General features: G+C 34.6%; 2 protein-coding genes across 4 annotated transcripts; both read left to right on the forward strand.

Moving 5' to 3' along the window:
* The first annotated feature begins 523 nt into the window (after window positions 1-523).
* On the forward strand, window positions 524-5,240 carry LOC126727219 (cysteine-rich receptor-like protein kinase 10). The gene is made up of 7 exons (XM_050432788.1): window positions 524-1,425; window positions 2,549-2,719; window positions 3,339-3,460; window positions 3,624-3,834; window positions 3,962-4,199; window positions 4,392-4,539; window positions 4,685-5,240. The coding sequence occupies exons 1-7, from the start codon at window positions 621-623 to the stop codon at window positions 4,985-4,987; spliced, it is 1,998 nt and encodes a 665-aa protein (XP_050288745.1). The 5' UTR covers window positions 524-620; the 3' UTR covers window positions 4,988-5,240.
* A 6,708-nt stretch (window positions 5,241-11,948) lies between these two features.
* LOC126727218 (cysteine-rich receptor-like protein kinase 10) lies at window positions 11,949-27,867 on the forward strand. Of its 3 annotated transcripts, none has more exons than XM_050432785.1 (7): window positions 11,949-12,868; window positions 13,851-13,988; window positions 14,095-14,216; window positions 14,394-14,604; window positions 14,729-14,966; window positions 15,235-15,385; window positions 15,505-15,965. In XM_050432785.1, the coding sequence occupies exons 1-7, from the start codon at window positions 12,046-12,048 to the stop codon at window positions 15,829-15,831; spliced, it is 2,010 nt and encodes a 669-aa protein (XP_050288742.1). In that variant the 5' UTR covers window positions 11,949-12,045; the 3' UTR covers window positions 15,832-15,965. The 3 variants fall into 3 exon arrangements, with proteins under 3 accessions (XP_050288742.1, XP_050288741.1, XP_050288743.1); XM_050432784.1 differs by lacking the exon at window positions 15,505-15,965 and adding an exon at window positions 27,286-27,867 and having other exon boundaries at window positions 11,955-12,868; XM_050432786.1 differs by lacking the exons at window positions 11,949-12,868; window positions 13,851-13,988; window positions 14,095-14,216; ... (2 more) ...; window positions 15,235-15,385; window positions 15,505-15,965 and adding exons at window positions 23,144-24,008; window positions 25,515-25,646; window positions 25,756-25,877; ... (2 more) ...; window positions 26,978-27,128; window positions 27,286-27,801.
* The last annotated feature ends 110 nt before the right edge of the window (window positions 27,868-27,977 follow it).

Consider the following 27,977-nt stretch of genomic DNA (forward strand, 5'->3'; position numbering starts at 1 on the left):
GGAATTGAAGTTGAACCAAGATTTTTCTCTTTAAAAAAAAGGAAAAAAAAAAAAATGAAGAAGAAGAATATACTGCCATTGAGTTATAAGGTATTTGGTGTCACCTTCTTATATTATGAACACGAATGTTATTTTATCTACTATTGCTACTGTTATTATTGATAGTGTTATACATATGTATAATTTTTACAAGCCCTCCTTAGACATTTCTCATGTGTTATATTAATTATATATTTTATTGATTTTAATTTTTAACTCAAAATCAATCTTACCAATAAGAGATATGGAGTATGGACAGAAGAAATACATTTCCAAAACAACATTTTCTATATGGTTTAAAATATGTGATTTACTTAACTCATTCTTAAAAATTAAAATTAATGTGTAAGGTTTAAATAAAGTTAAAAACAATAAAAGATGCCTTGAATTACAAAGCTTTTGGCCGTATATAAAATATTTAAATATCTTATCAATAAACCAAACAAACTGACTTTAAACTTCAACATGTGGACACTAACTAAATCGATCTTATCAATACTCACCAGTCATCACATCAATATAAACACAAAATTTGGTCAGAGTAACAAAGAACCAAAGAGGAAGAGACTTGATTTATCAAAATGACATCCTTGACCTTGAATTCCGCCATTTCCCTTGTGTTATTTTCCATGCTAAGCTTCCTCAACCCCATGACAGCCGCACCCGGTGCAAACTACCTCTACCACTTCTGTGCAAACACCACTTTCAGCGCCAATAGCCTCTACAAATCAAGTCTCAACTCTCTCCTCTCTTCACTCTCTTCCAACGCCACACACAACCTCGAATTTTACAACACCACAACTGGCCAAAACACCTCCAACCCTCTCTACGGCCTCTTCCTCTGCCGCGGCGATGTCACGCCGGCAATCTGCCGAGGATGTGTGGCTGCAGCAACCAAAGATGTTGCCAACAAATGCTCCAGAGAAAAGGTCGCCGTGATTTGGTACGACGAGTGCATGATACGTTACTCAAACGAGTCTATTTTCTCTACTGTGGACGTAAAGCCTAGAGTGGCCTTGTTGAACACTCAGAATATTTCTAACCAGGACCAGCTTAATAGGCTAGTGAACTCCACGATGACTGAGTTGGCAGCTCAGGCCTCGGATTTTCCAATCGGTGTTAAGAAGTTTGGGACCAAAGAAGTGACTATGTCTGCGTTTCAAACACTGTACAACCTTGTACAGTGTACAGCGGACTTGTCCAGCACCGATTGCAATAGGTGTCTTCAAGCAGCGATAAATCGTCTTCCAATATGTTGTGGTGGAAAGCAAGGGGGAAGAGTAATGTTTCCTAGTTGTAATGTTAGGTACGAACTGTACCTTTTTTACCAGACAGTAAATGCGACACCTAACCCACTTACACCGGCTCTTCCACCTCCAATTCCAGGTTACTTATACTTTTCTCGTAAATTAATAAGTCATAGAGCTTTTATTTTTAATTAAGTAACGCTAAACATAAACAAAATTCACTATATTTTTCAAAATAATTGAGTTTGCAAGTTTTTCTTGGTTCTTGTTTGAATACATCATCACACTAACATTAGTTTCAGATGTATACATTTTTTGTTAATTTGTAGTTGTCTATAGACTTTCTCTTCTTAATTTTTGAATTATTATAAAATCATAAATTTTTTATCATAACTTTGACATGACAAACTATAAGTAATTGTTTATAATTTTTATATACATAAATCTATATCTTTTTTTTATCACTAACAGCACGTCAAAATTATGGTGAAAATTGTGGCACATAAATTATGGTCATTCATTTTCTTTTAGCCAAAATGTCTACTTACCTAATAAATTTGACAACCTTTTCTTTTATAATTGTGAGATTGACCGTTTGTAATTATGTATAACAAAAGTAGTGTTGAAAGTTAGCTAGGGACAAAGTCAAGCTAGTGGGTTACAACTATGAGTGATGCTATGAGTGATGTAGGAAAACTTTAGGGTGGGAGCCCTATTCATAGTGATATAGATATTATATACACAATAGACCAGAAAATAAGCAATTGTTTATGGAGGAATTGAACAAATTTAGTTTATTTATTATTTTACTTTTCTTTTTTAAAGATCTAGATTCCTTAATGTATAATTTGTTCTATTCTAACCCCAAGTGCATAATTTATTTGGCTAATAACAATAATTTTCCAATTGTCCCCGTTTTCTGTTACTTATGGCTAGGTTGAATCGTAGGTTTTGGATTGGCCATCAAGTGTACTTGATCTAGTAGAACTATCGGAGAATTCCTTGTTTTATTGAATTATTGGAATATCCCTTAAGAAAGATAAAGACTAATTTCATGTATAAATGGATATGACAAAGTTGTAAGAGAATTTTTTTTTATTCCTTCCCAATAAAGATGGGGAAAAAACTTTTTTAGTATTTAAATTGTTCAGTTCCTAATTAATCAATTCATAATTTAAAAATAAGAAGGAATTGATTAACTTCCTCTTGACTATTTTAGTATTTGTATAGCATGTCAATGAGACATGATATTTTTTATGCAGGAAAAAGAAAAATCTCAACGGTAACAATAATCGCCATTATTGTTCCAATCGCTGCCTCTGTGGTGCTACTCATTCTGTCCTACTGTTTCCTAAGGATGAGAGCAAGAAAGAAGTTCGATGCTGTAAATGAAGAGAGTCTTAAGAAATCCGATGATGTCCTAATTTATCATGGTATATATGCAAGTGTTCTTATCTCACTCTCATTTAAATTCGAAAGTCCACGTGATGAAATCCATAATTAAGGTGGTGTCTTCAGCTGCACGTTAGGGTTTTCTTTTTTCCCTTTTAACTTTTTTAGCAAAGTTTGTTTTACAATGATTGTTGCACTTTTTGAACTGAAATAGTAACTTTAAGTCATAATTTTAGTGCAAAATGAAAGTGTATATATTGTTGTATACAACAACCAGTATACACTAGCATTTATTGTTAAATTTTAATACACGTGTGAGGGAGTGTTAAAATATGAAATAAATTAGTGTATTTTTCTCTTTTTAGTTTGTTAAACTTTTAGGATCTTTGGTAATTTATTAGAAAAACAACAAAGAATAAATTGATAATATAAAAAATGTCACCTCTTGAGTGAGGGTTCCAATATTATTAAGGTCTCTCATTCACTGAATTTTCAAAATAGAAGAGTTATTATAGTCATTTTTAAGTAGGGCTGTCACGAATCATCATCCTTACATGATCTTTTATTTGTTCATTAAAAAAAATTACGTATCATCATATCTTCACACATTGCTCCCTATAAAGCAATCTCTTATGTTTTAATTTTTTCTTGGATGTATAGATAAAAGTGAAATAACACCTATCAATACCTTGCAATTTGATTTTCGAACAATTGAAGCTGCCACAAACAAATTCTCGGATAACAATAAGCTTGGTAAAGGTGGATTTGGTGAAGTTTACAAGGTACAAAATCAAAAGTCATTTCTTGATTTTCTTCTAATTTTCCATTTTTTAATTGTAGAAATCAAAATAAGTATATATAGAAAATTTACAGCGTACAAACTATGAATAGGTACTTAATTCTTTTCAAGTTAAGATTTTATAAAGTACATATATATATTATCAGGGTACACTTTCTAATGGACAAGAAATAGCTGTAAAGAAGTTATGGAAAAGCTGTGGACAAGGAGTGGAACAATTTAAGAATGAGGTTGAACTAGTAGCCAAGCTTCAACACAAAACTTTAGCAGGGTTATTGGGATTCTGCTTCCAAGGAGAAGAAAAGATACTCATCTTTGAATTTGTGCCCAATAAAAGTCTCGACTATTTTATACATGGTTTGTCCATCTAAACATACATCCAATGTTCTTATGTGAACAGAATTGCGTAATAGGTCACTCTTAATTGATTTGAATTTGTTATTATCTTTTTATGATTAAAAATTTTCTTTTGATGAACTTGTAGAACCCAAAAAACAAGGACAACTGGATTGGTCAAAGCGATACAAGATAATAGGAGGGATTGCTCGAGGAATTCAATATCTTCACAAAGATTCTCAACTTAAAATTATACATCGTGATTTGAAAGCAAGTAGCATATTGTTAGATGCAGAAATGAATCCAAAAATTTCAGATTTTGGCATGGCTAAGATTATTGAAGTTGAGCAAACTCAAGAGAATGCAAGCAGAATTGTGGGGACTTAGTAAGTTCAAAGTCTTTTCTTCTCCATTACATTACTAGTATTAATGAATTCATTTAAGCATCACCAACGAATAAATCAGTGAAATTTAATAAAATAAAATGTCATCTTGATACTTTGATCTAAACAACATAAGCCATAAAGTTTCTTATTGCCTTTTAGTGACACTGTTATGTTTGTGATGTCGGTTTGCAGTGGTTACATGTCTCCAGAATATGCTATGCACGGAGAATTCTCTGAAAAATCTGATGTGTATAGTTTCGGTGTCTTGGTCCTGGAGATTATTAGTGGCAAGAAGAATAGTAGCTTCGAATCAGAAGGTGCAGAGGACCTCTTGAGTTATGTGAGTATTAACCAAATAGTGAAATTTATTTTTCATATATGTAGTACCGAAAAGTGTAATTTGCTTCCCTTTCTTAATGCCAATATCATGTCCTACAAGTCATGTAACGAGACATTCTAACGCTAATTAATCATAAAATGTGAAGGCTTGGATACATTGGAGGGATGGGCGGCCCCTCGAATTGCTGGACTCGACTTTGCGAGATTCAAATTCGGTAGAGGAAGTACTTAGATGCATCCAAATTAGTTTACTATGTGTTCAAAAGGATCCAACTGACAGACCCAGTATGGCATCAATAATTCTCATGCTTAATGGCCACTTCGTCACCCTACCATCACCTCAGCAGCCAGCATTTTTCCTTCACAATAATGCAGACCCGAACATGCCTGTGGAGACTGATCAATCTACTGTCAAGGAAGCATCCGTTACTGAACTCGATCCTCGATAGTCTACAAAAGCAAGGTGCAAATGGAGGAGGGAAGAATGTTCGTAGTTAGGACATTAGATTGTATAATAAGTACAGGATACAAAGTTTTTCACAACAATTTTCACAGTGACAAGTGGTGAAAAAGTTAGTGAAAAAGAATTGTGCGCTTAACATTACTATATAGATGGTATAAATTTTAGCGTAATAAAGTAAGCGCACTAGCTGCCAGAATGTAAATATTTGTGGCTTGGGAATTCAAGATGATGTTTTGGAACTGCAATCTTCGGTGGTTAATACTCAGGAGCATAATGATGAATGAACTCAAACCCCGTGAGGAGTCAAGTGGTTGACCTTCGTTCGTCCACCCTTTACACCCAGGGTGCAGACCATGCATGAAAGGGTTTATCACATTATCTGACTGGTGCGAAGTGACTAACTTCAAGGATCTCACCTTTTTATTTTTTCTTTAAAAAAAAAAAGATGGATGAACTCGGGCATTTGACAGTTTCTGGTTAGAAGAATATTAATTTTTTTTAAGTATTTGTTCTTGTTGAAATGCTGGATTTATAAATTGATCTCAATGTAATTTCAAATTTCAAATTCTAACAAATCCTATGGTTAAACAACCAAATTGCAATTGAAATTACATAAATCCGATTTTTCATCAACAAATCCCTTTGTTCCCTCTCTCTCTCTCTCTCTTTAATCCACAATTAATGATTTAATACCCTTTCTCCCTCCCCCCCCCCCCCCCCCCCTCTCTCTATGCAGGTAATACATAACCAGGTCTTTAACCCAAAATTAGTACAATCTCCCTGTCTCTCTCAATTGTGGCTAGTTGAGAGAAATGTGCAAATGAAAGGGATGGGGAGGAAAAATTATTAAGTACTTCTAAAGTATGGTGATATGGTGCTCCCTTTATATTCATGATGAACCCCACCATGAATTTGATTAGTGCGTTCAATCATGAATGTAAGAGGAAGAAACACTACGTCACCATACTTCTCGAGTACTTAATAATTACTTGGGAGGAAAAATGTCAAATCCCCAAATAAACGCATGAACACTATTATATTTATTTATCTCTTAAGCAATGAACAAAGCATGTTGCATTCTTTAGTCTTACATAACATCGTTTCATCATGTTACATTCTTGGTTCCTTACTCTAATGTCGGCAATATTGTCTGGCTGATTTTCAATCTAAAACTACAAATTATTTTCTCTCAATATAAGCTCCACCAAGTCTTAGACTCGATCAGGTATATGTTAGACTCAATCGTGGGGTAGCTAATCAAGAATGGTATGATCTTTTTCCTCACTTTGATGTTCATCATTTAAGCTTTTCAAATTCTGATCACATGGCCATTGGGGTACAACTAAGAAGGCGATAGCAGTTTCAAATTAGGATGTATAAACAATGATTTCGGTTTGAGGAAGCATCGGTGAAAGATGAAGGCTGTGAGGACGCAATTGCAAATGCTTGGTTTGTTTCCTTCAATGGAAGTCTTATGTTCCAAGTGTGTAACAAAATAAAAGACTGCAGGACGAGGTTGTTAGCCTGGAGTAAAAATTCATTGTGTTCCTTAGGCAAAAAGATTGAGAAAAAGCGAAATAGGTTGCAAGTGCTTGAGGAAAACAACAGGGATGCATCATGGGCTAAATGTGAAGCTCTTAGGCATGAAATTAATATTTTAATTGAGAAAGAAGAAATTTATTGGAAACAAAGATCCTGTATTAGTTGGTTGCGCGAAGGTGATCATAATACAAAATTGTTTCATGCGAAGGCATCTACAAGGAGGAAAAAAAACTTAATTGTCTCTCTAAAGGAAATGGATGGTACGGTGATAGAGCAACAAAGCGATATAGAAAGGGTGATAATTCAACATTTCTCAACTCTCTTCCAATCTTAAAATTCGAATGCTATTGAAGAAGTGGTGGCCCATATTCCTAGAGTAGTTATGGAGGAGATGAATGATTGACTTGTGAGAGATTTTCATCCAAAAGAGGTTCGATTCGCCTTATTTCAAATGCATCCTTCAAAAGCTCTAGGTTCTGATGGTATGACTGCTTTCTTTTTTCAAAAGTTTTGGCATATAGTGGGTGCTGATGTAACTAATGCTGTGCTATCATGTCTAAATTCTGGAATTATACTTCGAAATATAAATAATACCCACATAGCACTAATTTCCAAAACCAAAGACCTTGAATTAATCACACAATATTGCCCCATTAGCCTATGTAATGTGCTATACAAAATCATATCTAAAATGTTAGTCAACTCGCTGAAGCTTATCCTCCCAAATTTAATTTCTGATACTTAGAGCGCTTTTGTCTCGGGTAGATTAATTACAGATAACATTTTAGTTGCATATGAAACTTTGCATAGCATGAAAAAGAAGAGATGGGGCAAGATAGGTCAGGTAGCTATGAAATTGGATATAAGCAAAGCTTATGACAGGGTTGAATGGGGTTATTTAAAAAGGGCGATGGAGAAAATGGGGTTTCAAGCAAAATGGGTGCAATTGATAATGGCATGTATAACAACTGCTCATTTTTCTGTTTTAGTCAATGGCAATCCTACAGGTTATATCTTGCCTTCAAGAGGACTGAGACAAGGTGACCCTCTGTCACCTTATCTCTTTCTGTTTTGTGCTGAGAGGCTTACCGCATTGCTTAGAAAGGCAAAAACAGATGGAATTATAAGAGGAGTGGCAGCTAGCAGAGGTGGTCCTTGTATTTCTCATCTCCTATTTGCCGATGACAGTTTATTATTTTGTTGTGCCTTAGTAGAGGAGTGCCAATAGGTCATTTCTTTGCTTAATTTATATGAGGATGCTTCAGGAAAAAAAGGTTAATACTGATAAAACTTCTCTTTTCTTTAGTAGCAATACTGGCTTTGAGACTTAAGAATCAATCAAACAGGCATTGGGTGCAGAGACAGTCCTAGAATATGAGAAGTATTTAGGGCTGTCTAGTATAGTGGGGCGTAACAAAAAAGCAGCTTTTGCCCCAATCATTGAAAGAGTCTAGAGTAAACTAAAGGGATGGAAGGAAAAGATGATGTCTCAAGCTGGAAAGGAAATTTTAATTAAAGCCGTGGCACAAGCTATCCCCACATATGCCATGGGATGTTTCTTGCTACTGAAAGGTTTGCATAAAGATCTTGAAAGGATGATGAGTAGATTTTGGTGGGGTCAAAAGATGCAAGAAAGGAAAGTACACTAGTTGAGTTGGTCTAAACTTTGTATGCCCAAGACGATGGGAGGAATTGGGTTTCAGGAGCTTCATTCCTTCAACTTAGCCATGTTAGCCAAACAAGGATGGAGGCCTATGAAAAATAAACACTCCTTGTTCTATCGAGTCTACAAATCAAAGTACTTTCCCAATATATCTTTCTTAGATGCTCCATCACCAAATTCAGGGAGTTTTGCATGGAAAAGTATAGTGACAGCCAAATCTATCTTGGACAGTGGTTTGAAATGGCGAGTAGGAACCAGAAATAAAATTTGAATTTGGCAAGACCGATGGCTTCCAACTCCACCATCATTCAAGGTGGTAAGCCCATACTCCACAATATCAACAATGGCCACAGTTGATAACCTCATTGATCCAAATACAAGATCATGGCGTGTATCCATGATTGATCATGTATTCCTCCCACATGAAGCTGAAGTCATTAAATCCATCCCTTTGAGCAATAGAGCAGTGCAAGACATCCAAACTTGGGCATACACAAACACGGGTGAATATTCGGTAAAAAGTGCATACAAGATGATACAAACTCAACAATTGAGATCTTCTCAAGGCCAATCATCCAATTACTCACAATGCAGTAAAATTTGGATAGCGATTTGGGCAGCCAAGGTATGTAATAAAATCAGAACTTTCATTTGGAGAGCTTGTAGAGATATACTACCTACAAAAGCAAATCTAGCTAGAAGAAAAAATTTGTTTGATGCTAGATGTGAATGTTGTGTGGATGGGGTAGAGTTAACAGACCATATCCTGCTAAACTGTACATATTCTGATATGGTTTGGAAGTCCACATGCTTAAGGGGGACCCTATCTCATTGCACAAATCTTTCATTTGTGGATGTGGCTGATCAAATTATGCAAAGGAAAAATGACCTAGAGATTGCAATATTTTTCACAACCAACTAGATGATTTGGAATAAGCGGAATGAGGCTCACTACGGTACTCCACGTCCTGACCCCTCTTTTCTAGCCAGGTCTACTACAGCCCATGCTATAGAATATTTGGAAGCTAATTATGGAAGCTTGTCTTGAGTTTGTAAGATAGACTTGTTTTTCTTTGGTTTTCCTTGATGTAACCTTGCATATAGTTGTTGTTTTTGATAGGTGTTGGGAAAGCTTTGTAGCTAGTGCAGTTTTCTTTGGCTCTCCTTGATGTTGCCTTGTTCTTGTATAAATTTATTCTTTCATTGAATAAAATTCTGCCATTTATTCTCCAAAAAAAAAAAAAAAAAAAAAGACCTCCACCAAGGAGATTTATGGTATATCCTATGCATGTAATTACTCACACACACTGTGTGAGACTTGTAACTAATTAGAATCTACATATTAAGAGTGTAAAGTTATATGCAAGAATTGGAAGCATTATATATATTTTTCCACTTCAGTCTTCCTTTCTCTCTCTCTTAAGATGTATTTTACATAATTTCTATGTATTTTACATATGTAACATACCTCTTCCAATACATAAGATGTGTTTTCATTTCTCTCTCCCAATATAACGAATGTCCTTAAAATATTTGTTAATGAACTATTTTATAAAACGTTTTAATACAACATTTATGAGAAATATAAAAAAGTTGCTAAAAAAGTTAATTATTCTTTTTCCCCCACAAAAAGTTTCAAAAAATAGTTTTTAAATTAATGCCCTTAGCATATCTGTTAACTTTTTCCTATAATAATTATACTTATATCCAACATACCTAATGTACCTCTCCCAATACTTAAATCCCATGAAAATATTATTGAGCTATATGGAGCCAGTTTTTGTATTTGATCTGGCTTATGACCTATCTTAACTTGGAAGCGTTGTAGTTTCAAATAAAAAATTTTCTAAGGCTTAGTCTATATATATACATATTGTTACTTATATTAGAGTTTGATGCATTGTAATTGCCACTTCTAAATTTTTTTTCCCTAAAATAATGAAATTGCTGCAACTGCGTGCACGTTGTAGGCACGTTACTAAATCAAATAAAAGTTTTGTCGTGTGTGATGGTTTCTTTTGCGCAATTTTTCTTTTACTTTTCGTCTCTTAAATTCCTAACAAATATGTGGATAGCATTCATATGGGAGAGATAACCGCGAAGGACTGCCAGTTGACTCAAGCGTAGGATGATTCGGTCCTAATTGGTGACTAGGCTGGCATGATAATTATGAACCCAACCACTAGATGACTGAATGAAACCACGTGCTTTTCTAGACCCCACAAAACCATGACTGAATGAAATTATGAACCCAACCACTAGATGATTATGACCCGAAGAAAAGTAAACTCCTTCAATTACAGGAAATGGGTTAGCTGTAGACTGGTAGTTAGTTCAGAGTTTTAGATTAGTTATTTGCCCCATCAAACATCAGTCGTCAATGCCAGAGAAAACTGGGAAGGAGTAGCTCTAGAATTGTCTTAGTCAAAACCAAAATATCTGGAAGATATCTTGGATTTGAAAATAAATCCAACAAGACTTGCAATTGCTAGGGTCCATCCTATCCCATCTCATCTCTTGTCTTCTTGCTTTGAAGAAAAGTAAAAATACCGGACAAAGGATTCCGAGCCAAAAAATGACAAAAGAATACACTGTATGTGTGTATATATATATATATATATATATGCGGGTTTGTTCCGGCACATTAATCATTCATTTTAAAAAAAATTTTATAGACAATTTAAAAAGTTGTTAAAACAATGGATTATTTTTTTATATTTTCATAAAAGGTTTCTTATAACAGTTTATGAATATATACCTTAATGATACATATTAATAAAACCTTATTTATATAATCCATAACAGAGCAGGGGTGGAATTAGGATTCTTACTTTGAGGCCAAGACTAAACTATTACATTAGTTTACAATTCAAAAAAAACTTAAAGTACCACACACATAAGCCTTGCATTTTTAATTCCAAAGTGAATCAAAACTCATATATATTGCATACAAAAGTTTTATTTCTACAAAATTATTTTATATGAAAGTTTTACATCTTTCTAAACACTTTTAAGTATACAAAAGTTTTCTAATTCACTACATGGAAATGTCATATATAGCTGGGAAACAACTATTTTCTTAGGGGGCAAGTTTAAGTAAAAAAATTGGTGAGTCTTATATTTGCTTACTACTAATTTTTTTTTAGTGAGAGAAGGGATAATGAGAGATGATGAGGTGAGGTTCGAATCATAAATTCTGACGTCACTGGAAATCACCAACACCTGTAATATATATTTTTGGTTTCCCTAAGAAGGGAGAAACGTTTGCAACATATTTGAAAAATAAAAAAGGTTGAAGTTACTGGCTTGACTGACTTAATTGCGTCTACAAACCCAACAGCCCTCCCGTAAAAAACTTGCTTTTATTGCTTGCTCTCTTCTAGGCCTGGCAAACGTGCCAGATTGATATTCAAAATTCAATTTGGTTCGTTTGAGTTAGATTCAGGCATAAAACTGGTGAACCTCAAATAAATCACTATTTTTATGAACCTTATCTGGATTTTGATGGGTCAGGTCAATCCAAAATGGCTTGTATTTTACTATTAAAAAAAATTAAAAATTAAAAAAATTTTAAAAAATTTTCTAACCTCTTTTTTCATCTTTCTTAATGAAAGAACAAAATCCAAAAATCAGTCAAAGATAAAATTTGAACGATACATAAATCCTTAAGTTTATTATTTGATAATTATTATAAATAAAAAAAGTGTTTAGTATGATAATTTATTTTAATAACCTACTAGTCTATCAAATTCATACTCACCAAAACAATGTTCATAAATAAAATACTATTGAATATCTTGCATAGGTGTAGAGAGCAAGAGATTGATTGATTCATCAAAATGATCACTTCCTTCAATCCCTTCTCTCTTTCCATCGTTTTCGTTTCCATACTTAGCTTCCTCAACCTGACGACTCCGGCAACTGGCGCAAACTACCTATTCCACTTCTGTGCAAACTCCACTTTCAGCGCCAATAGCCTCTACCAAACTGGTATAAACTCCCTCCTCTCTTCACTTTCCTCCAACGCCACACGCAACTTAGAATTCTACAACACCACCACAAACCGAAACACCTCCAACCCTGTCTACGGCCTCTACCTCTGCCGTGGTGATGTAACTTCTGAAGTCTGCCGAGGATGCGTGGCCGAAGCAACCAAAGATCTCACCACAAGGTGCTCCAGAGAAAAGATTGCTGTGATTTGGTACGATGAATGCATGATACGTTACTCAAATGAGTCTATTTTCTCTACTGTGATCGTAAGGCCTAGAGTGGCCTTGTTGAACACGCAAAATATTACCAACCAGGACCAGTTGAATAAGCTTGTGAACACCTCGATGACCAGCTTGGCAAGTAAGGCCTCTGATGTTCCAATCGGTGTTAAGAAGTTTAGGACCGAAGAAGTGAATATCTCTGCTTTTCAAACGCTGTACAACCTTGTACAGTGCACACCGGACCTGTCCAGCACTGATTGCAACCTGTGCCTTCAAACAGCTATAATCCGTCTTCCAATATGCTGTGGTGGAAAACAAGGAGCAAGAGTACTGCTTCCTAGTTGTAATGTTAGGTACGAATTGTACAGATTTTACAATACACCAGAGGCGCCATCGCCATCACCTGGGCTTCAATCTCTACCACCTCCACCTTCTGTAAGTGGACAAGAAGGTAAAGTGGAGCACCCAATATCCCATCTGACTTCTTTTTCATTCTTAACTATATATTAAGTGATGGTATAGTGGTTTGTGTCAACATTCACGGCATGCTTGTTTAAGAGCTTTATGAAATTAGTACTATATTCTATAATAATATGTATTCTCTATTGGTTTGATCTTGGTGTGAATTAAAAAATTAGGCTATTCAACCAAAAAAAAAAAAAAAATTAGGTAAAATGTGATAGTCATATGACCAACTGAGTTGCAATGATGACTGGTAGGCTAATAACAAAAAGAACAGAACCTTTAACATAAGCAAGTGGCAATTAACAGTCATTTATACTCATTAATTTCTATATGTCGACATTAGATTAAAAGGTCATCATAGGTTCTGGACCAGACAATATACGTGTTCCATATGGTAGATCAATTGTACGAAGACTCTAACACAACTAGGAAACTATTCCCGATTTCAAGAATTGAAGTGTTCTATACTAATGTATACAAACTTTTATTTACCAAAATAATATAAAAATCGACGTTTTTGGATGCTGAGAAGTGTTAAGTCAATGACCTGGTTTTTATTTTTTTCCTTCAAACTACATTACATTTATGTGTTTGTGTGATTGTTTGTGGTTATTGGTATTTGGACCAAAAAACATCTCCTCTGTTCCGTAGTGCATAACTTGATTTTACCTTTCAGAAGGTACAGTGTGTGTGCTCCTAGTACTTGCGGAAAAAAGAAGAAGAAATAAATATACTTGCAATAAACTATGACTTATCTCAAATGTTTAAGCAGATGGAAAATGGTGATATTATTTTACGGTTCGAACTCATGACAGTACCTCTAATACTATGATAAACTACCATATGCCTCAAAAATTTAAGTTGATAGGAAATAGTAAATTTAGTCTCTTAGCATGTCACTAGTCCATTTGGTAATGCGCAATGGATTTTGGCAATAACAAGGTAATCATATGATGGTATTTGTGCAGGAAAAAGCAAAATGTCAACAGCAACGGTAGTCGCCATAGTTGCTCCAATTTTTATTGCCGTGGTTCTATTCATTGTGGGCTGCTGTTTCCTGACAAGGAGAGGAAAGAAGAACAACAATGTTGCAGAAGAAGCAGATGGTAAAAAATAAGTAATTTGGATATATACAAGAGCCTTGTATGTCCTCATGTCTGAACACAATGTTCTTTGTAGTGTAATATCTTACTTTAATTGTTTGATTTGTAGCTGCAAATGATATTACAACTGTAGAGTCCTTGCAATTTGATTTTGTTACAATCGAAAGTGCCACAAACAAATTCTCAGAGGATAACAAGCTTGGTGAAGGTGGATTTGGTCAGGTTTACAAGGTATAAAATTAGAATAGCCAATTTATTATATTTTATTTCCGGACAACACTAGTTAGGTATAATAACAAATTAAACACAGAAATATGAATAATTTTAAGATCGAAAGCTCTTGATGTTGGAATATATAAATTATACAAAGTAAAATTGTTTTAAATATTGGTTAATGTATATTTTTAGGGAACACTTCCTAATAGACAAGAGATAGCTGTGAAGAGGCTATCAAAAAGCTCTGGGCAGGGTGCAGAACAATTTAAGAATGAGGTTGTAGTGGTAGCCCAACTTCAACACAGAAATTTAGCAAGGCTATTGGGATTTTGCTTGGAAGGAGAAGAAAAGATACTCGTTTATGAATTTGTGCCCAACAAGAGTCTTGACTATATTCTATACGGTATTTCCACTTGAACATTTTTCTAGTAGTGATATGTCATTATGATAACTAAATAGTCATTTCTAATCAAGATTCATTCTTATAATCTGTTGTTGCTAACATGAAGTAATTGTTGAACTTGTAGACCCTAAGAAAAAAGGACTACTTGATTGGTCAAGACGTTACAAGATAATTGACGGAATTGCTCGAGGAATTCAATATCTTCACCAAGATTCTCGACTCAGAATTATACATCGTGATCTCAAAGCTAGCAATATATTATTAGATGCAGATATGAACCCAAAAATTTCAGATTTTGGCATGGCAAGGATATTTGGAGTTGATCAAACTCAAGGAAACACAAGTAGAATTGTGGGAACATAGTAAGTTCTGAATTTTTTCTGATTTACTTACCAAAATTGAGGAATGAATTCAAGCTCATCCCATCTTATATATCACTGAAATCAAACACATAGGTAGCAAATGTATGCTTTTAGCAAAGTGATTAGAAATGCTAGTTATACGACATCATTTTTAAAACCAGTCAAGAGTCGGCTTTGGCCTATGAACTCAACTTAAATAATTAGAATTATGAGAATTTGGTTAGAGTCTCCTTATTAACATTGTTATGTTCTTGGTGATGGCTTGTAGTGGCTATATGTCTCCAGAGTACGCAATGCATGGAGAATTCTCTATGAAGTCAGATGTGTATAGCTTTGGTGTCTTGGTTCTAGAGATTATCAGTGGCAAGAAGAACAGTGATTTCTATGAATCAGAAGGTGCTGAGGACCTCTTAAGCTATGTAAGTGTGAAATAGACATTGTATTTTTTTTTTCCTGGTTTAATGTCTATATCTTCTACTCCAAGTGCATAGAAGAGAACTGTGTGACATTCTGAACGCTAGTTGTTAAATTGATGCAGGCTTGGATACATTGGAGGGATGGTAGGCCCTTGGAATTGTTGGATCCAATTTTGGGAGATTCCTTTTCGAGAGATGAAGTCATGAGATGCATCCACATGGGTTTATTATGTGTTCAGGAAGATCCAGCCGAAAGACCCACCGTGGAGACAATAGTTCTCACACTTAATAGCGGCTCTGTTACGTTGCCATCACCTCAACAGCCAGCATTTTTTCTTAAAACAGACACATACATGCCAAGAAAGGGCCTGGAGTCTGATCAATCTACAAGACAGTCAATACCATTGTCTGTTAATGAAGCATCCATTACTGAACTACATCCTCGATAATTATAGTTCCTGCTTTATTAGTCTCTGTTTTACAAAGTGAGAAAACTATAAATTACAATTGCATGTTACATTTGCTTTCGAAATCGAAACTCAAATATGTTAAAAATGTTCCCAGTCGTGCAGTTTGAAGATTAGTCCTGGCCCTTTCTATGTTTTGCGTATATTATTATATTTAAGCTCTGAACATGAATAAATGGGGTTGGCGGTGGGCCTCCATGATTTAAGATTCTTTTTTTGGGTTCTCATCTATCTATAGTAATAAATTAAAGTAGAAGTTCTTTTTTAAAAAAAATATAAATTAAACATATTGCTAACCCCGCAGTTTGAACCTTTTCCCCCTTAGACCCTCAAGCAAATTAACAAAATTTATTGTATTTCAATAAAAAAAATTACTTCAAAAACTATGTAAATAGTTCAATAGACTACCTCTGTTTTCCACTTTATTAAAACTAGTCACAGATCCAAGCGGTGTGCAAGAATATATATTATTCTCTAAAAATTATTGAAAATTGAACTATTTTTAAAAGTATTATCCATTTTCGTTCTATTATTTTGGGTTTTTTTTTTTTTTTTAAATTACTAAATCATGAAATCAATGAAGAATCAAAAATCAAAAACAATGTCTACACATATCTATACTATATATAATAATGGAAGTATTGAAAAAAAAAAAAAATTTCTTCCCTTAAAGTTCCTTAGAAATGTCTCTGATCACTTAAGAAACTTTCATTGTCAAACTCTCATGTATCTAGGTCAGTGATCCTAAACCTTGCAAGAACCAAATTCCACATTTAGTATTATCAAATTCATATAAAAATTAAACCCCCAATCATGTTTTGAGATTTTCTATTTCCTTGTGACCAAACTTTTGAGGTAAATTTTTTTATCTATTGAATTGCAAAATCAAATTATTATGTGTTACACATAATAAGAAAAAGTGTGCTAAATATAATATTTGTCGAAACCAAACAGAAATTGAGAAATGTCTCACAACAAAAAAGAACCACTGAGTTAAAAAATATGAAAGCAATAATTTGAGTGTAATTACAGAGTATACTATATTATTGTTTCAAAACTAATAGAAGTAAATACATTAAACTTTGGGTTTTTTTTGTTTTTGTTTTTTTGTTTTTATAATAGAGTTAAACAAATTTCAAATGTAAGAAAACTAAAATGTCAAAGATAAACAATTTGATCGGGTAAAAAATAAAAATATAAAATAAAAATTGTACAACATGAATATAAAGTAAGAAGTTGTTGTAGAGATTTCTAATTGTTGAAAACCCTTCTAATAACCGACAAACCAATCCTAGCCACTCATAGCCCTAAAGTGATCACATTGTTGGCAACCCACAAAAAAACATATCATCCACAAACTTTAGAAATCCAATGGAAAAAATGAAGTTGGGGGAAAAGAAAAAATAAAGAAGGGAAAGAACACTCCTCAAAGGGACTTTTCAAATCTAATGCCACTTTAGCAACTTTTACGGAGGTGGAGGTAAAGAAAGCAACTGGAAATTTTATAGTGTTAAAAATAACATACTTAATTATAGGAGTGGCAATTGAAGGGTTTGAACTTCAAAAGAGCAAAACGGTTTTGAAGGGGAAAATGAAGAATTGAGAATTGGAAGAAGGCAAAATTAATGGTGAGTTGGATTTAATGAATTAAAGAATGTGTAAGGTTGTTCATGGTGAGTTGGATTTAATGAGTTATAGAATGTGTAAAGTTGCACTATTTATTTATATATTAATATTGTTTAAAAATGAAGGGGGGGGGGAAAAAAAGGTGACATGGGCAATGATGTGGATCAACTGGAGCTTAATAACAATAAATGCTACGCTTCAGCTTTTAAATATATATAGATAGGACCATCAAGAATAAGTAATTTGCACACTCTGTTAATTGTACCCTTGCTAATGCAAGGGATTACTCAAAATTAATAACAAAACCCACTAACAAAGGAAATGAGTAAAGCTACAGACACAAACTATTTTACCACATTTTTACAAATTGCTGATGTGGTTTTAGTAATTTTCAAATAATCATTAATAAACATAAATGTAATATTAGTGGTGGACCCATATTAGAACTAATAAGAATTTGTCACATTAATAGCTTGTAAAAATATTGTAAAATAGTTTGTAACTGTAACATTACTCGAAGGAAATAAGTCAATAACTAATTACTTTGAGTGAATCTAGCATATACAACATAATCAAAGCATGTACAGGAATCACAGATTACAGGAAAAAATTAAACTTCAATACTTTACCAAAAAGTGCTACTCTTTCTAGCCTACGAGACGGTTTGGATCCACGTCTTGCATCTACGTTTTTAGCAAACCCACGTTTTTTCCTTTTTTTTTTTTTTTTTTTTTTTAAAGATCAGCGCCTGTGTCACTGTTCATTGTCCATGAAAAGTGATTTTAGGCTTATGAACAGTAAAAAATTAGAGTGAACAGTAATTTTTCACACATTAAAAAATTATTTTGCTACAGTGTTTTCAGTTTTCTGTTTTAGCAAAAATAAGTTGTATCCAAATGGACCCTACATTGTCAATTGAAGCTATAGCCGAACGGCTTTCTTATATCAACCTAGTATGTCACGCAACTTGTAAAATTCAGGACTCTCTCTGTCTGTCTAAATAGAAACTGAATATTATTGATTATGAATAGATGAGAGAGTTGGTGAATTTTGTGCATGTTAACTAAAAAACGATTGATAAATGTGCCAGTTTGAGTGACTTTGGTGCCTCATATGGGTAAATAGACCCCAAAATTAGAATCTATGTACATGAAAAAAACATAAGCATATAAAATAAGATATGCCTAATTTGAAAAGGTCAACTTTGTTAAAGACATTTGGTCAACTTGATCAAAAGTCAATGTTTCAAATTCAGTCTAGCAGTTTGGTCCAGTCTGAATCAGTGATTTGACCAAAGATCGGGTTCAATGTTTTAAGTTTTAACCAAGTTAGGCCAGCTTTTTCAATCATGGTATGGTTGGGTAGGACCTAGATTCTGCTAATGTGGTAATTATGTGTCACTAACATGGCGATGGTGTGGCAATGACATGGTAGTGCTACCATGATGAGTGACGTGGCACTAACATAGTGTTCAAGTGTCTAATAATGTGGCACATATGTGCGTAAGAAACTTTAGCAAGCACCTGTGCTGTGTGAGTGACCCTAATGGCGTTGTTGAATTATCAACGCAAGGTAGGAGACTTAGGACAATTGTGAGAGCACTTGGGTCCTTGTTTTAGGTTGATTTTTTTTGTTGTTGCTTTGGTTTTTAAAGGCCAAGGAATGTCCAAGTGTGGTGTGTGACAAGAGTCCTTTCACCTTCGATCTATGATGGTTGTTAATGTGTATTAGAGTATGTGGGCTTTAGGCCCACCTTGTTTACTTGTATAGTACACTTATTTGTACTGCACACTCTGCCTCCTATATATGGGATTGATTATGAAGAGACATTTGCTTCGGTTGCTTGTATCTCATCTATTCATACCCTTTAAGCTATTGCTACTGCCAGTAAATAGGACATTTTTTAGATGGATGTCAAAAATGCATTCCTTAATGGGGATTTAAGTGAAGAAGTTTATATGCAACCTCCTCCTAGTTTCTCTGTTGAATCAAACAAGGTTTGTCACATTCGACGTGCATTTTATGGCCTTAAATAAGCTCCACGAGCTTCGTTTGCCAAATTCAGTTCTACCATCTCTCGCTTATGTTACATGGCTAGTCATTATGATTCTGCCTTATTTCTTCATCGCACTGACAAAGGCACTATTTTACTTCTTTAGTATGTGGATGATATGATCATAACTAGTGATGACCTTAGTGGCATTCAAGAACTCAAGGATTTTCTCAGTCAGCAGTTTGAGATGAAAGATCTTGGACATCTCAGCTACTTCTTAGGTCTTGAAATCACTCATTTTACAGATGGACTTTATATTACTCAAGCTAAGTATGCCTTTGAACTCTTATCTTGAGCTAGACTCACTGATAGCAAGACTGTTAACACTCCAATTGAGCTTAATGCGCATTTGACTCCCTCAGGGGGGAAAACATTGTCTAATTCCTCTCTTTACAGACACTTGGTTGGCAGCCTAGTTTATCTCACTGTCACTCGTCTAGACATTTCCTATGATGTTCACCATGTGAGCCAGTATCTGTTTGCTTCAGGATCGACTCACTATGCTGCTGTTCTGCGCATTCTTTGATACCTAAAGGGCACTCTCTTCTATGGTCTTTTCTACTCTGCTTAGTCTCCTCTTATTTTTCGTGCATTTTCTAATGTTGATTGGGCAAGACATCCTACTGATCTCAGGTCCACCATTGGTTATTGCTTTTTTCTTGGTTCTTTTTTGATTTTTTGGCAAAGCAAGAAACAAACTCAAGTGGCCCGCTCCAGTATTGAAGCAGAATATCATGCCCTTGCTGATACCATATCTGAGCTCCTCTGGCTATGATGGCTTCTCAAAGACTTAGGTGTGTCCACATCCTCTGCTACTCCTCTTTATTGTGACAACTAGAGTGTCATTCATATTACTCACAATGATGTCTTCCATAAATGAACTAAACACATCAAGATCGATTGTCATTTTATTCGTTATCATTTTGTTTATGGTGCTCTCAAGCTGATCTCAGTATCCTCTAAAGATTAACTTGCAAATATCTTCACCAAGTCACATCTTAAAGGACACCTTCGTACTTTGGTTGACAATCTCAAGTTGGTTTCACATCCATCTTGAGTTTAAGGGGGGCTGTTAATGTGTATTAGGGTATGTGGGCTTTAGGCCAACCTTGCTTACTTGTATATCACACTTACTTTTACTGCACACTCTGCCTCCTATATAAAGCCACTCATGCATATTCTATTTTAAAGAAATGCAATACAATCATTCAGTATTTCTAACAATGATTGTAGTGGTGGCTCTAAAAGTTTGAGTGAAAATCAAGACCATAAAAGCAATATATATATATATATATATATATATTGATTGGGAAGCTCGACTAGGTTGTCTTAAATTGATTTGGGTTTTTGTTGATGGTTGTAGCAACTAGGGTTTTTGGATTTTTATTTTTTATTTTTTATTTTCTATTTTTTTTTATGTTTGTTCGATTGAGACAAAGGGCTCTTGTCGAAAACAATGGTCTTTAAAACATTAAACTAACAAGCAATTGAAGGCCATAGAAAAGTGGCTTTGATACCACCTTATATTATAAGAAATTATAGATAATAGAAAATTGATATAGGAAAGTAGAAGTGAAAAAGAGAAAATACAAAGGATTACGTAGTTCAATCTAGTGTGTTTATGTCCATAGAGGAAGCATTTAACGGGTAGATCTTTGTTGTAATTGTTAAATATATTATTAACAACGCGATGTGTTATATCATATTGTATATGCTAGAGTGGATGCGGAAAGGGAAGTATAGAATAGGAAGATCGAGAAAAAGAGGGTTACGTGGTTCAACCTTATCGGCCTACATCCACGAAGGAATTACATCTTTATTGTATAATAGTGTAGTACAAAATCTATGTTACAATGAATCCTAACATGAGTATATATAGACTACTAAACCCTAAACTACTAGTACAAGTAGGACTGGGTTTGGGTCTATTACATTGGGCTAATATGTCTAATATATTTCTAATACCCTCCCTTAAACTCAAGGCCGAAGCTCGATGAAGGCTTGCGGTTGGATAAGTATGAGAAGATCACTTGGAGATGCCATGAAGAATGCCTTTGAGGAAACCAAAATGAAGAATATGTGAATTGACCAATTTTAGAGTTTCAAATGAAGAAATAGAGTCCAAAATTGGAATCTACGCGAAAAACTGAGCAAGATAGGTCCTTTCGGAAATTTTGACTTTTGGTCAAAGCTCAACCCAAAGTCAAAGTTAATAATCTAGTTAAAGTCAATGGTCAACAAAAGTCAACGGGCTATACAACCGGGTCGGTTCCGGGTCGGGTCACAGATCAACTGTAGAGACGTTGACATCATCATATGACGTGGCGCTGACTAGGATTAGGGTTAACGTGGCATTTGCTGACATAATCAGATGACGTCATGGATGACAGCATCACAAATTTTGGCACGTGGCAGGCATGTGAAGGAAAAGCCAAAACCCAGGCGGCATGTGTAACACCCGATGACCTTCAAATTTTATAGATGTGTAACCATAGTAGGATTTGAACTTGAGAAATCTGCAGCAGTGCATGGAGAAGTTGGTCGAAACGGCCTTAGCGTGTGATGGCACGTGCAACATTCAGTAAAGACCAGACTTCTGGGTTTTTCTTGAGGGAGGTCGTGGGGCATGTCTCTGTGGTTAGTTTTGTTATGCGAAGGCTTGATGTGCACAAATCTGAGAAGTTAAGTCACGGCTTGCTTGGTTGTTGGATTTTGACACAACATAGAGCCATGGTGGCTATGAGATGCCGTAAAGTCTAGATCCAGTAGACAAACATGTGTGACTTTAGATGGTGGTGTGCACGTGATAATCTTCTTTGCTGTGTAGAGATGTTTGTTTGATGCCAAGAACGAAGTTTGGCTCTGATATCATGTTAAATATATTATTAACAACACGATGTGTTATACCATGTTATATATGTTAAAATAGATGTAGAAGAGGAAGTATAGAATAGGAATATCGAGAACACGAGAGTTACGTGGTTTAGCCTTGTCGACCTACATCCACAGAAGAATCCTTTAAGGGTTACATCTTTATTGACATTATTGTATAATAATGTAGTACAAAACCTGTGTCACAATGAACCTTAACATAAGAATATATAGACGACTAAATCCTAGACTATTAGTACAAGTAGGACTGGGGTTAGACCTATTATATTAGGCTAATATATCTAATATATCTCTAACAGTAATGAACGGTGAGTTATAAAGAACCTTAAGCAAGATATATGTATAGAGATTAGGTTAATTCTAGTTAGGCCTACAATACACGTGGCCTTTCGAGTCATTACACATAACAAAATAATGTGGTTGTTGGAAAGAAATGAATACTATTCCCAACATATGGACTAATTTTTCAATCGAGTAGAAAACTAATTTTTTAAACCTAACCATCAGTAACTTCATTTTATGACCGCGAACAAAGTCAGAATTTCATGTGATAAGATTTGGACGAAGAAAAAAAAAAAAAAAAAATTTCTGGATTGTTTTTTCGTCATCACGTGCTGACTAGTCAAAACCGTCGTGCGTTAAGGGGGACCCTCCAACCTCATCTTTTTTCGTTTCGTTTGGTAATTGCCACCTCATCTTTTCTCCATCTCATTTTATGATATCTTACCTAATGCATAAACCAAGACTACAATAAGTAGATGAAAATATTGGTAAAGTGGATCTACAGATACTAGCAAATTGCAGGCAAAAATGGCCGACTTCAAAATTCCTATATCCCTGTTGATCTTATTAAGCTTGCTTAACCTGTTCAGCAGAAGTGAAGGAGCACCAACTTACGCCACTCATTATTGCTCCAATTCAAGCTTTTTCACTCCCAATAGTACCTACCAAGCCAATCTCAACCTCCTCCTCTCTGATCTATCTTCCAACTCCACACGCCTAGATGGGTTCTACAAAACCAGTGTGGGTCAAAACCCTCCAGACGTGGCCTTGGGTCTTCTTTTCTGCCGTGGTGATGTCACCCCAGCTGCTTGTAAAGACTGCATCTCTACTGCAACAAAGGACATACGAAACCGCTGTCCTTTCGACAAAATCATCCTAATCTGGTACGATGTGTGCACGTTGCGTTACACCAACGAATCAGACCTGAACAACTTAGTTCCCTTTGAGAACTTTAACACTACAGCCCAGAATGTCATCGAGCCAGAACGGTTCAACGGGTTATTAGCAAGCACCATGAATTCATTGAAGCAACAAGCTGCCAATTCCCAATCGGACAAGAAATTTGCAACGGCGGCTGTAAAGTTTACGAGCTCGGTGACACTCTACTGTTTGGTGCAGTGCACACCGGAGCTTTCTGTCAGTTTATGCTTGACAGTTTTGGAAAGTGCCATCGGTTCTCTTCCCATGTGCTGCTCTGGAAAACAAGGTGGAACAGTTGTGCTTCCGAGCTCTAATATTAGATATGAAGTCTATCCATTTTTTAATTACACGGCATCATCTACTCCACTTCCTCCTCTGCCTCGAGGTACGCTATATTTATTTATTTATTTATTTTTTACATCAATAGCATCATTAATTTTCTATAAGATTTTTAACGTTTCTGGCTTCAATTCGAGGAGAAATTATACTGTGGACCACGCCAATTGTTAACTATTTTACTTAAAGACTCATCTTTGTTTAAAATTACTGAGTGATATAGTCCATCATAAATACCGTTAACTTGTCCAATTCTTGAGAGTTATAGATGTATAGTCAATATTTGGTATGCTAGTGTTAGTACAGAGAACTCAAAATTGTTATTATGTATGAATATTTCTTGTCCTTTTTGTTGAAGGTATTTATGGTCAGTAAATATTGCCTTTTGCTTTTTTTTTTTGGAGAAAGGATATTGCCTTTTCCTTAAATCCCCTTTTTGTCTCCCATCTTAGATCAAATGATCACTTTCGTAATTTTTTAAAAAGAGACCTTCAGTTCAAATCTCTCTCTCTCTGTCTCTCTCTAAATATCGAATTATAAAATAATAATAATAATAATAATAATAATAATAATAATAATAAATTAAATTAAATTTTTGGAAAGTAAACTAACTTCTTTCTTTCTATCTCACCTTTTTATTAAATAAGCTAATAGAAAAACTAGTATACCAACTTTGTCGTAGGCTCGTAGTAATAAAGTGGAAGACATCACAAAAGCAATGGCAATTGCTTTGAGTTCTCTGTACTAACAGGGGGTTAAATATTGATACCTCTAGTATTCATTTGGTATGATTAATTTTGCTAATTTATTTTATTATTCAGTTTATTTTTATTACAATTTATGAGTTTCACTATAATTTTTAATACTATTCATAGGTCTCACTATACTATTTCAGTTAAGTTTTATTTTTATCTACCGTACTTTCAACAAAAAGTTTACAGTTTCAACAAAATAAGTGAATTTCAAACCGGCCCTAATATCTAAGAAGCACAAACACTGAAAATTTCTCTGATGTATTCGTGTTTGACATGTGTCTTTGTTACACTCGTTGGGAATAGTTGTTAAGATATGTTTTTTTAATGATTTTGATAGTTGTTATTTATTTTAAAATGTGACTATAAAAAAATATAATGTATACCTAAAGATTCATATTGATTACTTAATTAGTTGTTGTATCTCCACCGTATATGGCCTAATTTTTCAAGATTTGTAGTGTAGGAAAAGAATAGATGATCAAGAGACTCATCTTCCTGCCCTGTCTCGTGTCATATAATCTTTAGTGTATAGTATGGTGAATACATCGGAAATGGGTTTTAGTTTTCGATATCTCATAAACTTTTTACCAATTAAGTTTTCAGTACATACCCATATACATATGGCTTCCCGTGGCTCACTTTCTTTATTGATCTGATTGGCCAATTGGTGACCACTTATGTAACATAACCTTACAGAAAATAGGCCTTGTACTACTCTCTTAGCTACATGGACCTTTAATTTCCATTATGGACCATCAAAGTTTTTGCCAAGTCAATGATGTGGTTAATTTTTTTTACAGGAAAAAGTAAGTCATCTACAACAATTATCGCTATTGCTGTCCCACTTTCTGTTGCTATGGTGCTTTTTGCCATTGGAGTTTGCTTCCTGCGTAGAACAAGCAAGAAATACAATAAATTTCTGGAACCAGATGGTAAAAAATAGTTGTCTGATCATCATATATATGTCATTATCCTTGAACATTTGTCGGTAAAAATTTTGTCATTTCGAGAATTCAATATATTTAATGTTTGGTTGTGTAGCTGGAATTGAAATAACAGCCATAGAGTCCTTGCAATTTGACTTGGTTACAATTGAAACTGCCACGAACAAGTTCTCGGATGATAATAAGATTGGTAAAGGTGGTTTTGGTACGGTTTACAAGGTAGGAATATAGTTATATATATATATATATTTCAATAAATAGTTTTTAATTAGATGGCATTATAGTACTTAAAGTTATACTAAGTGTAAATTATTCCTAACCCTATATATTTCCAGGGTACTTTTCCTAATGGACAAGAAATAGCAGTGAAGAGACTATCCAAAAGCTCTGTGCAAGGTGCAATAGAATTTAAGAATGAGATTGTGCTGGTTGCCAAGCTTCAACACAGGAATCTAGTGAGACTCTTGGGATTTTGCTTTGAAGGAGAAGAAAAGATACTTATTTATGAATACGTGCCTAACAGAAGCCTTGATTACTTTTTATTCGGTTTGGCCAATCTGAACTTGCTCTTGATTTATTTTCAATTTTGTGTCCAAGGAAATGCATGGTAGCCTAAAAGTTTATACAATGACATACATGATACATCACTTTAAAATCACTTGAAATCTTAAGGCACAAATGTTTCAAAGATCTACTTGTCATGAACTTTCCACAAGCTGAATACTGGTAATTAACAAGCTGAAAATTTACAAAATAATGAGTATATATAAAGTTGATCTTTTGAATTGTATCAATTAATTTTATCATCCTTTTGAGTCTCATTCATTTCTGAGTTGAATATTTAATTTTAAAAAAATTAATAGACTCAGAGAGGCAAGGGCAACTGGATTGGTCAAGTCGTTACAAGATTATAGGAGGGATTGCTCGAGGGATTCTCTATCTTCATGAAGATTCTCGGCTTAGAATTATACATCGTGATCTTAAAGCTAGCAATGTTTTGTTAGATGCCAATATGAACCCAAAGATTTCAGATTTTGGCATGGCAAGAATATTTGTTGCGGATCAAGCTCAAGGAAATACAAATAGAATCGTTGGAACATAGTAAGTTTTTAATTGCTTTATTTGACCTTACTTAATCTAAATCAACAAAATTGCTTATTGTCTTTTGTAGTATGTTAGAATTATCGAGAAAGGAAAGATGTATACCTTTTAAGGTGATTGATAGCTTGAAAAACAAAAGACTTTACAATTATGCTACTAGAATTGGTTTCCAAAATCAATCTTGTTGATATTGTCGTATTAATGGTACTTGTTGGTAGTGGTTACATGTCTCCAGAGTATGCAATGCAAGGACGATTCTCAGTAAAGTCCGATGTGTTTAGTTTTGGCGTCCTAATTCTAGAGATTATAAGTGGCAAGAAGAACAATTGTTTCTATCAGTCAGAACATGATGAGGACCTCTTAAGCTATGTGAGTGGATCAAATTATCTCAATTTTGTGTTAAACCTTAGGAATGCCAATATTATCAGTTCCAAGTGCTCAAAGAGAAAAAATAATTGGGGTAGTTCTGGCTGGCCAGGGTCCAGTAAATAGAAAATTGTAATGATTCTGAATATTATCTTTGCAGACTTGGAAACAATGGAAAAATGGGACACCCATTGAATTGCTGGATCCAACTATAAGAGGTTCCCATTCAAGAAATGAAGTCATTAGATGCATCCATATCGGGTTATTGTGTGTTCAAGAAAACCCAGCCAACCGACCTACAATGGCAACAGTAGTTCTCATGCTTGACAGTTATTCTGTTAGCCTGCAGTTACCTCAGCAGCCAGCATTTTTGCTTCGGAATAAAGCAAACAGGAATATGCCAAAAAAGGAGCTGCAACATGAGGGTTTTTCAAGCCAGTCGGTGCCATGGTCAGTTGATGGAGAACCGATCACTGAACTGTATCCTCGATAGTGTAAGGAAGCAAGTTGTTATCCAACTTTAATTACATTTTTTTTTTTTGCCATGTGATGAAACTAGAACTTATAGCTACACATGGCTTCGTTGGTTTAAGGAATGTATAGTGTTGAATTTAGGACAAAAAGTCTGAGTACAAGTCCTTTAGTTCGAGAATAAGTACATACATGTTGAAATCTCCTCTTTTCTCTGCCCTTTCGGCCAAAAACTCAATTATAAAGGAAAAACGTGTAACTTGTAAGTGCACATATTGTGGTCGTCACATACGTGAATGCTAATTGGGCTATTTCCTGGGCTAATACAAAACCAAGAGTAGAGGACTGACATAAATGACATATAGTAGATTTAGCATTCAA

The sequence above is a fragment of the Quercus robur genome, chromosome 5, assembly GCF_932294415.1.
Source record: "Quercus robur chromosome 5, dhQueRobu3.1, whole genome shotgun sequence".
NCBI lineage: Eukaryota > Viridiplantae > Streptophyta > Magnoliopsida > Fagales > Fagaceae > Quercus > Quercus robur.